The sequence below is a fragment of the Colossoma macropomum genome, unplaced genomic scaffold (genome assembly GCF_904425465.1).
Source record: "Colossoma macropomum unplaced genomic scaffold, Colossoma_macropomum, whole genome shotgun sequence".
NCBI classification, from domain to species: Eukaryota; Metazoa; Chordata; class Actinopteri; order Characiformes; family Serrasalmidae; genus Colossoma; species Colossoma macropomum.
In genome coordinates, this window is record NW_023496042.1 from 624786 (window position 1) to 642674 (window position 17889).

Sequence of the window (17889 nt, forward strand, 5' to 3'; positions counted from 1 at the left end):
CACCCTCAGCGGACAGGCATTGAGAAACTGACTGGACAGCAGACTCTAAAATGACTCATGGCTCTAAAATGAAACAGCATTTCACAGATATCATCAGTACATAAACAGCACGGCCAAACTACATGTTGTATTACAAAGGGAGCAAAATCGGTCCTGCTTAATTGGATTTAATGCAGCACACTATGTTAAACTATGAATAAAAATCCCAGTACTGTGTTTTTGATAGTGTTTTTTTTTTCCAACATGACTTTACTGTTATACAACCCCATTTCCAAAAAAGTTGGGACGCTGTGCAAAATGTAAATAAAACAAAATTCAATTTTGTACAAATCATTTAAACTCTATATTTCATTAAAATAGTACAAAGACAACATATCAACTGTTGAAACTGAGAACTTTTATTGTTTTTTAAAAAATATTTAGCCATTTTGAATTTGATGCCAACAACACGTTCCAAAAAATTGGGATGGGGGCAACAAAAGGCTGGTAAAGTTGTGTAATGCTAAAAAACACCCGGTGCTTAATTGGCAACAGGTCTGTAACATGATTGGGTATAAAAAAGCAAAGAGCTTTTGCTTTTCATCATCTACGGTACATAATAACATTAAAAGATTAAGAGAATCTGGAGAAATCTCTGTACATTAGGTACAAGGCCAAAAACCAGTATTGGGCCCTCAGACAGCACTGCATTAAAAACAGACATGATTCTGCAGAGGAAAATCACTGCATGGGCTCAGGAACACTTCTGAAACTCACTGTCTGTTAAAACAGTTTGTTGCTGCATCTACAAATCCAAGTTAAAACTCAAACGCAAAGAAGCAATGCTGCCACCTTCTCTGGGCTCGAGCTCATTTAAAATGGACTGAGGTGAAGTGGAAAAGTGTCCTATGGTCTGACGAATCAACATTTGAAATTCTTTTTGGAAATCATGGACACAGTGCACAGTTCAAAAGCCAGTATTCATGATCGTATAGGGATGCATTAGCACACATGGCATGGGTGACGCGCACATCTGTGAAGGCGCCATCAACACTGAATGATACATACATGTTTTGTCAACATATGCTGCCATTCAGACAACGTCTTTTTCAGGGAAGGCCTTGATTATTCCAGCAAGACAATGTCAAACCACATTCTGCATGTATTCCAGCAGCATTGCGTATTAAAAGAGTCCGGGTGTTAAACTGACCTGCCTGCAGTCCAGACCTGTCACCACCTGTTAACATTTGGTGCATTATGAAATGAAAAATACGATAAAGAAGACCCTGATCTGTTGAGTAGCTGAAATCATTTATCACACAAGAACAGAAAAACATTTCACTTTCAAAGCTACAGCAATTGGTCTCCTCAGTTCCCAAACGCTTACAGAGTGTTGTTAAAAGAAGAGGTGATGAAACACAGTGGTAAACATGTCCCAGTCCCAACTTTTTTGGTTGTCAGTATTAAATTCAAAATGGGCAGATATTTACTATAAAATTTCTCAGTTTTAACATTAGATATGTTGTCTTTGTACTATTTTCAATTAATATGGTTTAAATGATTTGAACATCATTGCATTTTGTTTTTATTTACATTTTGCACAGCGTCCCAACTTTTTTGGAAATGGGGTTGTATATTAAATATCTACATTAAATATAGTAAACTGTAAGCCTTCTTCATGAAAGGACAATAAGCATTTCAGTGGCTTTGCATATTGTCTAGGATCTCATATTACCAAGCACAAGAGAGCAGGATTTTTATGTTCAAAAAGCACCAAAACCCTGCATGAGCTTTTCAGGAGCCTCTCCGGTCTGTCACTTGTCAAATCTGTAACTACGATACAGTGAATAAAGACATTTGGGGGGTTGTCACACTGTGAACAGCTGTGAATAAGGACGTTCTACTGGCAGAATTGCAGAGATAAATATTACATTACAGCATGCTTCAGGCTAATGGAAACATCTCTGAACCTTCAAATCGGCCGTTTTACATTTCGCTGATTCTTCTGCTCAAGGCGACTTACATTACCCCACTGCAACAACAGACCCCCAGAGGGAACTTGGGGGTAAATGCCCAGCCCAACCCATGATCTCTGGACTCACAGGCACTGACTCAAGCCAGACTGAAGTGCCACTGTTGGGATCCATCTGTGTGGTGTGTTCTGCTCCTCCACAACACCCGAGCTGACATACAGAAACTGTCCCTCAATTCTATCTGGTGTCTGCAATCGCCCCTTCATGTACAGTTCATAAGGGCAAAGGCCAGTAATGTTAATAATTTAAACTCTGGCTGAAGCATGCCTGACATGTTATCCAGCTTCTAATTTATGATCCAAGTCTGACTCAAAGTTAACTGGCCCACAGGCGACAAAAACACTGCCTCATATTTATGTAAGTTCATTAAACTATGTAAACAAATGAGCTGGATGATGTCAAAAATGCTAATTGCGCTGGACGTCTATCACGAACAGTAAACACTGCATTATAGTCTTAGTTCAAATTAAAAAAGGACTTTTTTCCTCAGTTGTCTGTCAAAGAATAATCATGCTAATCCCACCTGTGCTTTAACACATTTTTATCTTCAGATGGTGGATAGGTTTGGCTGAATGGATTCCACTCTATGGTGAATATGTGCATGTCACGCCTGCCTCTGGCTCGGCTGGAACTACAGCAGACCTTGCCGCCTCGGACTGCATTTCCCAGAACCCCTTGCTCCCTCAAGTGACTCAGGAATTATTGAATTATGAATTCAATTCTGAATTCTGAATTAATTATGAATTATGATCTCTTGAACCTGTTCTTTGTTATTGTGTTTGTTAGCTCAGTACATAAGCCCAGGCTTTAGCATAGGGTCCTGGTGAAGTATCGTCGCCGTTTGTTGTGCACACTGAGCCTTTTCTCTTGTTTGCTGTTGCCTTATCATGTTTGACCTGTGCTTTGATTTTGGATCGCCCATTGTAAATAAACCCTACCAAACTAGCCTTGTCTGGCTTCGTCTGCAAACCTTACAGTGCACATCCCAACATGCAGGATAAAAATAATGCCACACAAAGAAAAACAATGGCAATGCTTGCTAAAGCATGCTAAAAACATGCTTAATATTCACAAAACAGTTTACATGGATAGGCCTAGGTAGGATTGGATCTACCCAGACTGATCGCAGGCATAACCAATCAACAAAGACAGAATATTTAAGATGCATTTCAAGATAATGAAATTTGATTCATTTTCTGCGAGTGCTGTCATTCTGGATTGATGAATCGCGCTTCACTGTCTGACACCCTTTTGACTGAATGGGCACAAATTCCCATAAACACACTCCAAAATCTTGTGGAAAGCCTTCCCAGAAGCATGGAGGCTGATATAGCCATAACAAGAGGGCTGACTCCATATTAATGCTCATGGTTTTGGAATGAGACATCCAGCAAGCTCGTATAGGTGTGACGGACAAGTGTCCACAAACATTTGGTGTTTGTGTTTCATTTCAGTGTTCCATCAATGTACTGTTATGACATTATAAACAGCTTAACTCATAGAATCACACAGATTTACACACTGTAGAAGCCTTTGGACACCTGAATGCTTTCAGAGCTTTAAAGCCAGGGTCATAGCATAACAGTTATACTCTGACACAGAAAACAATTACTACAACACATGCTATAAACTGGGCAGAGAGCGTCCTCAATCCAATGACGCATCTTTGATTCCTCCATGCGGACAGCCTTTGGACACCATGACCGGCCACACAGGCACTTCCTGTCTCCAGATGGCCCCTTCCAGCCAGCAAGAAATCTTTGAAGGAATGGTTCACTCACAAATGCTAACACATTTTAAAGACAGCAGTGACAGGTTAGCATTACGAATGTAATATACTAATGGTCCCATACTAGCCTTAATATATCATTAGCTACGTTAGCAACTAGTATGGGACCATTAATAGAAAAGTCTTCAGTTAAAATCAACACTGAGTGGTGAAATTGGCCTGTACTCCAAGAAGCCTGAAAGCACACTTCAGAATCGCCCAGTGAAGGCTTTATTTGAAATGAAAGCTCTTGGTGCTCAGGGGGAACAGGTAGTATGAGGTCTGACAGTGGAACATTAGTGTGTGGATGTGAGTGATACTGTACTCTATAAGTGGTTAAAGCTGACTTCTCAGCCCGCAGTGCAGAGTGAACGTCATTCCTTTTCCAGAATGGTCCTAGCAGATGAAAAAACGGCTATCTTACTATGCTAGACAGGGTACCGTGTCCTGGCCTGCCACTGCGGTGATTATACATTTACATACACCGATCAGGTATAACATTATGACCACCTCCTTGTTTCTACACTCATTGTCCATTTTATCAGCTCCACTTACTATACAGGTGCACTTTGTAGTTCTACAGTTACAGACTGTAGTCCATCTGTTTCTCTGCATACTTTGTTAGCCCCCTTTTACCATGTTCTTCAGTGGTCAGGACCCCCCATGGACCCTCACAGAGCAGGTACTATTTGGGTGGTGGATCATTCTCAGCACTGCAGTAACACTGACGTGGTGGTGTGTTAGTTTGTGTTGTGCTGGTACGAGTGGATCAGACACAGCAGCGCTGCTGGAGTTGAAACACTGTGTCCACTCACTGCCCACATTATTTGACTCCCCTACCTTGTCAGTCCACCTTGTAGATGTACAGTCAGAGACGATAGCTCATCTGCTGCTGCATAGTTTGTGCTGGTCATCCTCTAGTCTTTCATCAGTGGTCACAGGACGCTGCCCAAAGGACACTGTTGGCTGGATATGTTTGGTTGGTGGACTATTCTCAGTCCAGCAGTGACACTGAGGTGTTTAAAAACTCCAGCAGCACTGCTGTGTCTGATCCACTCAGTATGTGTTGTTAGGTTATGAAAAACACTACAAGACTCTAAGGTTCTAACTGAAAGGTGAGCATAAACAGTATGAACAGGAGGTACAATGTTTAGAATCTACTGAAACGCAATGATGCACCGAAATGAAAATTCTTGACTGAAACAAAATAATAAATACTAAAAGTTCAAAAAGCATTTAAATATATTCCTTCATAGTTTCCCAAAGGCATCTAAAGCTGAATTCCAGAGTGCCACCATTATAATGACAGAAAACACTTTTTTTTTAAAATAAGTTAAGATAATTCTGGATTCAAAATTAAAAGCATCACTGACCAGAGATGGGGCCGATTCAATCCAATATCGGTATTGGGTCCGATACTGACATAATACTCTCATCGGATATCGGGCTGACAGGGCCGATCCACTTACCGATCCATATTCTAGTCCGCAGCTTGTGCTGGACCATGAACCTGCCGTAACATAACATAACGTAACATGGAACGTCACCAATCCATATTCCACTCCACAACTTACCATGAACCTGCGACAACTTCAGTCTGTAACTGAATGAGAAAATAAAATTAGCTGTTGGTTTGACTGAAATGTTGTTTGTTTGCAGATATTTTAGTCTGGAATCGCCGAAAAGCACCGCTACTTGTGATGTGTGTAGAGCCAGCGTGCCGAGGGATAGAAGCATGGTCGCATCATACAATACAACCAAATTAATCACCTGCAGAGATTTCACATGAAAGAGTACCAGGAGTTAATGCTAACAGACAGGAGGCGCCACCAGGAAGCGACTCTCATAGATGCTTTCCAGAAACACGATAAACCTCCAGCAGACAACCTAAACCAGAGGTCAGTCCGGACCCAGACATCGCCCTATACGGACCTGGACCTATAACCGATAAACTATGGAGAATTATTTTTCTAGCCTTTACAGTGCCACTTTAGAGGCCCGGGAGACTGACAGACCAATCGCATGGGTTGTAAATATCACACATGACGCTACTCAGTTGTTGAATGTTGTTGAAATATCACTGAATTGTACTTTATTTGATTTGATATTCAGTTGTTGACTGCATAAGATGTTGATATATCTACTAGGCTACTTCAGTATACAGTATAAGCCCTGAATCATGATGCAAGCTGGATATTATGATGTTCTGGACCTTTGCTTGAGGAAATTTTCTCTAACTGGACCTTACTGAATTTTAATTCAAGACCCCTGACCTAAACGCTAAAGGGATCATAGAGAACTTGCTCAATTTCATTATACTCGATGACCCACTATCTGTAGAGGAAAATGTCAGAATTCGCAGCCTGTTGGAAACCATAGAGCCCAGGAACGATCTCCATCCAGGAAATACATTTCAGAGACTGCTATAACTGAACTGAACAATCAAGTGTTATCACAGTTAGCGCCACAGTTAGCTAGATGTTAAAGCCATGAGCTTCACAACTGATATTTGGACCTCAGATTTGAACCCAGTGTCTCTCACAAGTCTCACTGTACACTGGGTGAACTCGGAAACATTAGAGATTGATAGATTTAACACCTGAAACACCAACAATAATAATGATAATAATACAGTAAAAAGAGCTCTTGTATCCGAACTTGTATCGGTATCGGCAGCTGCATATCGGAATCGGATTGGAACTGAAAAACTGAGGATCAGCCCATCACTATCACTGACAACTCACTCATGACTGCCTCCAGGGCTTGAAGGCTATAATTAGAACTTTTCTCTCTCCTTCTAACCTCCGTCCATATATCGTTTCCATATATCGTTCCTTCTCTCATAAACGGGCACACTCTCACACCAGACTCGTCCAGCTTGTAAATGATCCAGCGTCAGTAGTGCAGCGCTTCACCTTGCCAGAAGCGATGGTGATTCATCATTGAGGAGGGTGCTGAAGTGGTGCAAGGAACTGTGTAAATGTGTGTGTTCTGTGTTCTTTAACCCTTTAACATTACACCTCAACCAACTGTTTGGAATCACTGTGTTTGATGATATAAAACCCACTGTTCTGCAGGGACATGCATACGATAATTCTGTTACGATGCTAGTGCATAATATAGCTTTATGACTTTTACAGGTTTATTGATGTAACATCCTGTCACTCTCTATCCTGGTTTTTCTCTGTTTTTGCCTTTTTCTTGGTTTCCCAGTGCCATGTGTTTTTGTTTGTCCGCCATGTGCCTTTGTTTTTTGTTTTTGTCTGTCTCCTCCCTGGTCCTGCCCCCTTGTTGCCTGCTCCACCTGCCTGTAGTCTGCAGCCCCTCCCTCTTACTAGCCCCAGGAGTTCCTTGTTTCCCCTCAGAAGATTTATACCCCAGTGTTCGCTCAGCCCCTTTGTCTTGCATTGTCTATATACCCCATTGCTGTTGCCGGTTTTCTCTAGTCTTAGGTTTAGTTCTGATTTCTTTTGTTGTGTCTCACCATGGATTTATCTGTTCTCCGTACCTTTGCTACTGAGTTTCTGGACTCTGTTAAGTCTGATTTAAATAAAAGCAACCTGCACTTGCATTCAGCCTCTACACCTCCAACATTACAATTAAACTACTTAAATACTAATAATAATACTTCAAAAATAAATGTTGAACAAAGCTGTGGAACATCAAGAATAAATGTATTGTAATATAACAAAATGATAAAATAACAACATTACCACCCGGAGTCCCTCGTATTTAAGAAGTGAACAAATCTTTAGGCAGAAAATTTGTCAAATATTTAAGTAAATAGACAATTGTAGTATATTGCTTATCATTTAATTCATTTGCATCCTTCCCAAAATATTTCACATTAAAATTCTGTAGTCTCAAAAAAGAAGGAATCATCAGAATCCACAGCCAATCAGCTGTTTATACTTCCTTCCAGAGTGGAAACAGGTGTGTTCTAGGGGAGAAAACATGATGAACCATTACAGGGCCGTGGAACTTCAGGCCTGGAATTGAGCATCACTCTTCTGAACAATGGTTTCAAAGGTGTCAACCCGTATGATTTACCCATTTACAGTCCTCTTTAATTGCAATCGGTATACAGCCTCATAAGGCTGGGATACAGGAAATCTGGTGAAATACAGTTTTCCCATAAACTCTGGACAGTGATCATCAATAATTCTGTCATGCTCAGATTTGTTTTTTCACTTCGTTTTATTACACATACTGGCCTAAAAATGAACCTGATCACACTAAAACTTATGTTACTATATTTAGTAATTAGCAAGACAACCAGATGAATATATCACTGTAAAGAAAACGTGATGAATTATGTTGTTGCCAATAAGCTTAATGGTAGAAATGTACAATATGGGTAGCAGCGTATCGGTGAATTTTTACATTTTGGAGGATTACCGTCTCTAGAGGTTGACACCTACATGGCTAACTAACTTGGCTCTTTATCACAGCCCAACATAATAAATGTGGTCTTGCCAAAGTGCCTCTTTTACAAAACTGCTGCAAAAGGAAGTGCAAAGAAAAGTAAAATAAATGTGAATATCAGCAAGTGTAACAACAACTGGAATAAAAATGTAAGCACCAAGAAGTAGAGCAAGGGTACCAATCACTGGGTATTAAAAAAGTAATAATATTACTTTTTAATATTATTAATATTAAAAAAGTAAGAGGCAGAGCAAATGTACCAAGCCGCTAGTAAAAATATCAAGTGACATAAATCTAACCATTACTTGGGTTTAAGTTTTCCTTTTATCAAGAGAGCACCTGGTAGAACAACTTAAGATGTCCAAATATCTGTTGTAAATGCAATGAACTGTGCCAAGTTTAGAGAGAGTTTGGCACTGAACATTGCTGGAAGCCTTCATGCACTGTGATTGAACACAGTGAGCCAAACCGTAGACTGCTGAACCACAGATACAGAACCGTTAATACACTACCATTCAACACACCCTCAGCAATGTAAGTCAGGGTGTTTAATAGAGCATCGTCAACATGGTGGAGGAGGAAGGTTGTTTCCAATGCAAGAAAGAAACAGCTTAAATCTCAAAAGTGACCGACTTTCAGAGACACTGGATGATAGGGCTGGGCAGTTAATCGAAAAGTAATTGAAACCGACATTCAGAACCTCTAACCGATGTAATCTCGCCCATGTCAGTTATTTCAATTTTTTAAAATTCTGTTAATCCGTTCGTGTCGTCAGATTATTTAAACTTTGCTTTCAGACTTTAAACTGTTCTTTGACGCTGCAGCCTCGTTCTCCTGCGGCCACGTTCGGACATTTCTTTCAAAATCTCTTTGAACACGGAGGGTTTGGATACGTCTCTTATAATTTTCGTACAGAAACATCAGCCTAAATGTTTATTCGGTCTCAGCAGCGCAAAATTATGATTGTTGAGTTGGATTGACGTAAAAGTCGCGTGAATTCTGATCTGTCTGTTGAGACGATTTACATTAACCTATGCAGAGCATATTTACAGTACAAACCTTGTCAGTAAACTATGACAGCAAAAAAACAAACAAACAAAAACAAAATAATCATTCATTAATCATAATCGAGGTAAAACATTTCAATTAATCGTGATATTGATTTGAGGTCATATCGCTCAGCACTACTAGATTATGACAATTTCAACGGACAATTCAATCTGTAATTAACGCTTATAATAACGATGGTATCTTAAGTCGAATCCAGTCACTGCCTTTCTCCCTAATCTGTCTCTTTTCCAAAGGCTCAAAATCCACTGCTATAAGCCAGACAAGCAATAGATCATGAAAGCAGTACATCTGCTGCAGCCCACATAAAGCACCGATATGATAGTCTTTCAGAAGTTCTTTTTTTAAGAGTCAGCAAGTCAAGGTCACACACCATCACTCCCACCCTTTCACTGCAAGCTTTATGTGCCTTTACACTGAAGAGAACTGCGGGTGTATTTCTGCAGAGAGGCAGAGGCTGCCACCCTCCACCTCACCTACACAGGGCACATTTTTACACGGACTCGCCACCGTGCCTTGCCTTACTATAGATAGATGGTATCTTGGTGCCGCATACTAGTTTATGTGATTGTATTGTTTATATGGTATTGTACTATGTGATGTTCTGTCTATTGTCTATTGTGTGCACTATTATGTATTTACTGTATTATTGACTGCTCACTGTTTTACTCACTGAGTGACTCAGTAGGCTGAATGAACAATACCTTTTATGAACTCGAGTCATGCTAAGAGGACATATATCATGAAATGTTAATTCGGGTGTAGATAATGCTAAAGTAGGCGAGGAAAATACTGTTGGAAAGAGAAGAGCACAGATTTCCTTACAGATCTAGCACAACTGCTTTTTAATTTCAGTCAAAAATGAAGATTTTGACAAAGCATTTAATATATCTCAGTGATCTTGCAAACTTTCGGGCTCATATCAAGTTTTTTTGTATGTTCCCTTTTCTATATTTGTATATATATTGCATATTTATGACCAACGGCTCTTGTGTTAAACGTTAGGGTACAGTTCTAAGCAGGCCTGGTTCCAGAACACAATCACAGAGGGAGAGTAAAGAGAAATAGGCTATGTTCACACAGCAGGTAAAAGTGGCCCAAATCTTTTTGTTTGATTTTCTCAACAAATCTGATGTTTTTGTTTGGCTGTTCACATTATCTTTTAAATGTGATCTGTATGCGACTTCAGGCTGAACAGATCAGTGCCGAAACTGACCTGCATGCGCAAAAGAACAGAGCTTCACGCTGCTTCACGGCTCATCCAGAGGTAAACAATCACGACTGCCAACGAGCGCCAGTCGCTCCCGGAGGATCAGCTTCATGTTCACCAGCATCACAGGAGCCATCATGAATTTTCACTGACTGACAGCTGGGCTCATCACCCAGAATGTGTTCGAGCTGAAAAGGGGCTCGTTACTTGGCCACGGCCACTTCTTTGGTTCGTGTCCTCGGATTCTTTGAACTTTGCTTTCAGATGTTTAACTGTTCTTTGATGCTGCAGCCTCGTTCTCCTACGGCCGCGTTCAGTCAATTTTTTCGAAACCTCTTCGAACACAGAGGGTTTTGGATAAGTCTCTTCTAATTTTTTGGTACAGAAGCCTAAATCAGCCTAAATGTTTATGAGGTCCCAGCAGTGCGAAATTATGACAAATGTCGAGTTGGATCAACGTAAAAGTTGCATGAATTCCAGTCTGGTTGTTCAGACTGAGTCGCATTGCCGCATAACATATACGTATCAGATTTCAGTACCACTTATGAAAGCGTCTCAAATCGGTATTGGAAATGTCAAAGTCAGTGTGTTTATCTGTTCACACTGACACACAGACACACATCTGTGTCAGATTTGGGCCACTTTTTCCTGCTGTGTGAACAAAGCCATAGAAAAATAAATTGGGTTTCACCAGGAATATGCGTGATTATTAAAAATATATACCATAATGTGCAGCTACCATTTGTTTATAACCATGTGACCACACATGAAAAAGTACTGGAATATCCTGTGCTGTAACTGTTATTTTGTTGTTATAATACTAACCGTACCTGCTGACTATGTTTGAATAGTTTCCCCGACCTTGCTAACGAAAGAGGATACAACATGAGACAATGTCTGGAGTGATCACATGAACTTTCAGGCTTTATTAGGCCTATAAGCACTATGCTGAGCCATCCTACATACCTGAAAGTTACCTGCGCACTACAACTCTGGTTTTAGGTATGAGTAAGGCTGTCTAAATATATTTCCCAAAGGCTGGGAGGTGCAAAAAATCACCTGGAGCCACATTCACCAAATCTCTCCTAAGAAAACAATTATGAAGAATCTTAGAACAAACACTGGGAAGTTTATCAGTATGTCCTTGAATGCAATTCTCTTGAAAAAAAAAAGAAAAAAAAAAAAGGTTCTCAAATGTTTTCCCAAGAAAATCCTAATTGTTTTCATTTGTAGGCTTTTTGTAGGCTTAGGCTTAATCACTTAGCACCTGAGGACAGCAAAATGAAAGTAAAACAAAATTAAACCAAGTGTTTGGCAAACAAGAACTAGAAGTGATAACAAGAAGTGATAGGAAACAATCCTTCTTGGTTTATTTTGTGAAAGTTAATTATGAAAGTCTTTACAAGTTACAGTTTAAGAGGTTAACCTTGACAGTTCTTATAACGTAACACTATAAGACTACAAGACAAGCCAAGTGTGAGACTGTCATAAGGTAAAGAAATTATTCAAGAACATTTTTTTTTAACAAACCACTACCAATTGTTCTTTAGAGACAAGTTAAGAAAGAAATGTAAAAAATTCTTAAGATTTTTTTGAGGAACAATAATTTATCTCAAGCTTTTTTAAAGCATGTAGATACATTTTCTTTCATAAGACACTTTTGTGAATCAGGGGCCGTATTAGAGAAACTTCCTATCTTTTTGTCTTAACATCTGACAGGTCAGGATAAGTTTTCACAAATTTGTATTACAGAAGCAAATCTTATCTTACATCTCATTTAGGTATCTTATCTTACAGCATCTTATCTCAAGTTAGGAAATCTTAACCTACTTGATCAAAGTGAACAATCAACTGTCATGTCTGTTACCTAGCAACCGGCCGTATGCGCAATCAAGTTAGTTAGCCAGACAGCTAGCTACCGTTACTGATGTAAATACAAAACTAAAGTGCGATAAATTTTAGGAATATGACAATATGCGACAGTGCTTTGTGCTGTTTATCAGAGCGTCGCCGTCTCCAGTTTCAGTTTCAGTTTCCCAAACGCTTTAGCCAAGCGCGGTATTATTCCTCCTAATAAACAGCCACACATTCAGCACTGTCTCCTCATTATTCACCACCATCACTGTGATATTTTATCTGACGAGTTTTCATCAACATAAACACACAAAGGTAATAACAGAAGATTTTGTCTGCAGTGTCTGGGTGTTTTTAAAATACTGTTAAATAAATATAACAACGTCATGTCAGTTATAGTGAACTGTGCTGCCTGTCACAGCATAAACGATAGAAATGGATGGTTAAACAGAAGTTAAGACCTTCTGGGGTTTGTCTTAAAGTTAGGACAGTATTTAGGAGACTGAGTCTAGTTAGGATGTTACTGTAAAATGTTTTCTTATCTGGATTTAATGGAATCGATTATGAACTTCAGAACTGTTGTTCTGTAACAGTTTCTGTCCTAAATTCAGTCCTGACAGAAGCTGTCAAGGTGACTAAACAGAAAAGATAAGATTTCAGACTTAAGAAGTTTCTATAACACGGCCCCTGGACTCTGGTTTTTAGCTTCAAGAATGGCACAGGTTGGAAACAGCATCCCACTATCACAACCTTAATGGTAGAACTTTGAAGAAAAGAACAATTCACAAACTGCTGTGTCTTCACTAAATAAAACGCAGGAAAGAGCACGTAAGCTGGATAGACGTTTTGGCCCTGCTGTTTGGAAAAGATGCATTTGTTTTCTAAAAGGAATTACAAGCAGACAGGAACAACAAACCCTCCAGCAACTGAAAAGCAGATCCCTGCAGCTTTCTCTGCCCCACCAGCTTCCCAAAGAGACATGAGTGAGAGGATTACACTCTGCTGTAATGGTTTACTCCAAGCCTAAGGGACACCACATTCAGGAGACTGTTCACTATTGGAAGACTGGGAGCACAAAGGACACTTTACACACAGTCTTTCTACAGGTAGCTTCCTGTCAATGGGATTGCAATGCAGTCACACAGTCAATGGTTTGGTGCATCAAAGATTTTTTACAGCACTGCAATCCAAATGTTTGCTCTGGCAGTTTGACAGTGAGACCTCTCAGGGGAAAAAAACACTCATTTGTAGGTATGAAAAATATGAAGGTATTTCTCGGTATGAAAACCTGAAAGATGTGGTGAATTAAAGAACCTGTAAAAAAGGCTGGATATGGCGTCCACTTTCAAGACGTCTGATATCATATGTACTTAGGCCCAATCCCATTTCACCCCTTGCCCCTACCACTTAGCCCTTAGCCCTCTGTTTTTCATGTTCACGTTTTGGGGGTAGGGTGTCCCAATTGTTGTTGAGATAGAGGGGTAGGGCGAAGTGTTATGGGTTACATCGCCCTCCAAACAGAGGTTTTTCAGAGACTCACTCCAAACAGTGTTATGAGAAATAAAAGAAAAAACGGCAAGATGGCTGAACAAGACGAAAGAAACCCCCACATGTAAGTAGTTTCTCTGTTAACAAATTACGATAGTCATTTTTTTTATCTTAATTTAAATGTTGTTTCAATGTATTATGGTTGTTTTCTTCATAACAAGCATAAAAAATCGCTAGTACTATGCTAACGTCTCAGTAGCTAGCTAGCTAAATTTCCTGCTCCACCTTAAATAGTCCAGCAGTTCTGACGCCTGAAGCCCCAGAATGTTACGGCTGCTCCATTTAAGGTGGAACGGGAAAATTCAAAAGAGAAGCTGGCGAAAAAACTGACTACAAAAATGATATTTAAATAATACTAATGTTAGTCATTATTATACGTTATAATAATATAATCATGAATCGTTTTCACATTCCCCTTTTTTGAAGGCATATGATTCCCTAAATGTAACTAAAGCCCAGCAGTGAGGTTGTTGAACTTTACCCTCCTCTGCTATCACTGCAGACTAGCAGGGTCGCCTACAGAGCAGTGCTAGTAGCCTGTTAATGAAGTAATGTTTTATTTGAGGGTCCCATTTTGTAGGGAACCTACAGCAAATCTTAAAAGCACTTGAGGTGGAGGAGAAAATGCTGTAAAACGCTTCACCAACATACTGGCTTGATGTTATCTGTATTCCCTGTTAGTAGGATTATGATCTTTGTGCTTTTTTTGCACCTCATTTGATGACCACAAAAGCAAGACCTGCTCTTCGCCAAGTCACATCTATGAAAGCTCCCAGGGGTATTTCAGCAATAAACATTAACTTTGCATTTCACAATCGGACTTCCCACTGGAGCTGGGCCATTTTGAATCTGATGCCAACAACTTGTGCCAAGAAAGTTGGGACAGGAGCAACAAAAGGCTGGTAAAATTGTGTAATAATAAAGAAAAACACCTGTTGGTTGATTGGCAACAGGTCAGTAACATGATTGGGTATAAAAAAAGAGCATCTCAGAGAGGCTGAGTCTTTCAGAAGTAAAGATGGGGAGGGGTTCACCACTCTGTGAAAGACTACACTATCAAATAGTGCAACAATTCAAGAATAACGTTTCTCAAAGCAAAATAGCAAAGAACTTTTGTTTTTCATCATCTACAGTACATAATAACATTAAAAGAGTCAGAGAATCTGGGGAAATCTCTGTATGCAAGGGACAATACCAAAAACCAGTATTTGCTGGCTGTGATATTTGGGCCCTCAGACAGCACTGCATTAAAAACAGACATGATTCTGTAGTGGAAATCACTGCATGGGCTCAGAAACACTTCTGAAAAACACTGTCTATGAAAACAGTTCATCACTGCATTTAAAATGCAAGTTAAATCTCTAAAATGCAAAGAAGGAACTTAATAGAAACAGGATTCAGAAATGCTGCCACCTTCTCTGGGCCCGAGCTCATTAAAAATGGACTGAGGTGAAGTGGAAAAGTGTCCTGTGGTCTGACAAATCAACATTTGAAATTCTTTTTGGAAATCATGGACACTGTGTCCTCCGGGCTGAAGACTACTCAGCTAGTTATCAGTGCACAGTTCAAAAGCCAGTATTCATGATGGTACAGGGGGGCACATGGCATGGGTGACATGCACATCTGTGAAGGCACCATTAATGCTGAATCATATATTGTACAATGAATATCAGCATTCAGTTTTAAACTGCAAGAACACCTACTGAGCTCATAAGTCTCTCTACTTATCTATTATTCAATGGAAATAAAACTAATTATGTTTGTTAAAAAACATGTACAACAATTTGAGCACACAGTTCAAAGCATGGTCATTTTAAAATACAGAATTATAGCCCCCTTCCCTCCTTCTAGGTCTAGAAGCCAGAACTGACAAGTTTAATTACTGAGAGATATTCACTCCCACAGTTTCTATGAACCCTCCAGTGGACTGTAATCTGAGTTGGAGCTGATTAATAAGTTGATTTTTAATTTCGACTCACCCGCAATTTTCTTTAGGACTTAAATGTCACATCACAGTCGGGGTCAAACACAGTGCCGTCTGCTTCGGCCCGTTTCTCTGATTGTCCCTTTAGTATGTAGATGTGTGATCAGACCCGTTCTTTGTTTGGTATTATTATCATTATTATTACTATTATCAACACCATCATCATTTATAGTGTCAGTCATGCTTAATAGTCAAAATCGAGTCTTTTTAAACTGTCCAGCAGAGTAGAAAGTCTTGGTTTGAGCTGTTGAGTTGAAAATAAATAAGCATAATAATAAGAATCATAAAAATAACCATAACCATTTTAATAATAACAACCTTCATCATCACCATGAAGGACAAAGGTTAAGCACAACTACTAACAAAATGAACGAACACAGGTGAAACAGACATTAAGGAGAAAATTCAGTTGAAAAAGAGAAGGGAAACGTGGAAAAAATGGCAAAATGGAAAAGTGGAAAGTGCTAATTCTTGGTAGCATAGCGCCATCGTGTGGCCAGTCTGGTCCGAGCTTAAACTCACATTTGATACTCATAAACAGGGGTTATCATCTGTCAGGGGTGAATATTAAACACATTCCAGCGTTTCTCCATTTTTCCTTACAAAGCACAAACCAGCTTCTTGTTCAGATTTTCCCGTTCCACCTTAAATAGCGCAGCAGGTACATTGTGGTGCCTGAGGTGTCAGAATGGAACTGCTGCACCATTTAAGGTGGAACGGGGAAATCTGAACAAGAAGCTGAGGTACCAGAACGTAATTACTGCGCCATTTAAGGTGGAACGGGGAAATTCGAACAAGAAGCTGAGGTGTCAGAATGGAACTGCTGCACCATTTAGGGTGGAACGGGGAAATTCGAACAAGAAGCTGAGGTACCAGAATGTAACTGCTCGCTATTTAAGGTGGAACGGGGAAATTCGAACAAGAAGCTGAGGAACCTGAATGTACCTGCGGCACCGTTTAAGGTGGAACGGGGAAAATTTAACTTTCCACTCGACGTTGGCAAAAAAACAGCCGTGTTAAACTCTGCGCTAAAGCCTCTTATCTGAGGTGGAGGAGTCGGTCCAATTTCCCGCGCTGAGGATTTAAAAAAAAAACGACCAAAAAGTCTGTCAGGAAAACCAGAAAACAGCATTTCGCCTCAAAAAAGCACACAAAAGTAACGTCACACGAAAATGTGAGTGAAACTCAGCTCGACTCTCCTTAAATCCGCCCGTTTTTCCGTCTGAAAACTGACTCGGGGTTTCAGCAGCAGCTCTGAGGTAACGGTCGCTCTGCTAATCAAACTAAGCCAACTTTAACGGCTCCCCCCTCCGGGTCCGTCCTCAGAAGTGGCCGAAGTAAAGTTAGATGTCGTGATTTTTGCCCCCTTGGAAGTTTCTGCCACTCACCTGCCTGCGCAGCCCCGCTCCCGAAGGCCAGAGCCGAGAGGAGAAGACCGAGGAGAAGCGAGCCCGGCTGAGGCTCCATCGGGCGGAGAGGTGGACGGTTACGACCGTTATCCATCTCACCCTCTCATGTCCGCTGCTCGGCTCGTAGCGGCTGAATGAGGCTGAACTCGGGGCTCCTCCGTCCCTTCACTCCCTCACAGCGGTGAAACTTCACTCCGCACCGCCTGTGTGTGTGTAAGTGTGTAAGAGTGTGTTTAGTGTGTATCACTCGGTGTGTGTTTGTGTCTGAATGTCGTCGCTGCTCCGGGATGAAGTGTCGAACCCGCGTCGCGTCGCCTTATAAGCACTCGGCGAGTTCCAACCCCGCCCACCGCGCACCTGATTGGACGGCAGCGGATTCCCACGCGCAGCATCCTCTGTTCTGTGCATTATTTGTTTTGGTCGTTTTTAAATTATTATTTATTATTTATTTATTGTTTTTTACTGTTGTTTTTTATGCTTCTAGACGTAGAAAGAAGAGCGCATGTTATTGATTTCTTTAGAGGAAGTCCACCAAAATAAAAAAAGCCTTATGGGTGTTAAAAATGAGCCACGTATAGTTATTTTATACTGAAACACAGCCCAGCGTCTTT

At 40.3% G+C, this 17889-nt stretch overlaps 1 protein-coding gene across 2 annotated transcripts in view; it reads right to left on the reverse strand.

Annotated features, from left to right (window-relative positions):
• Nucleotides 1-17550, reverse strand: part of LOC118804330 (receptor tyrosine-protein kinase erbB-4-like) — a 269625-nt gene extending 252075 nt beyond the window's left edge. For both annotated transcript variants that reach the window (XM_036564816.1, XM_036564815.1), the window contains exon 1: nucleotides 17258-17550. In XM_036564816.1, the coding sequence (XP_036420709.1) occupies nucleotides 17258-17372 (115 nt within the window). In that variant the 5' untranslated portion in view covers nucleotides 17373-17550. The remainder of the gene's footprint in view (nucleotides 1-17257) is intronic.
• Between the last annotated feature and the right edge of the window lie 339 nt (nucleotides 17551-17889).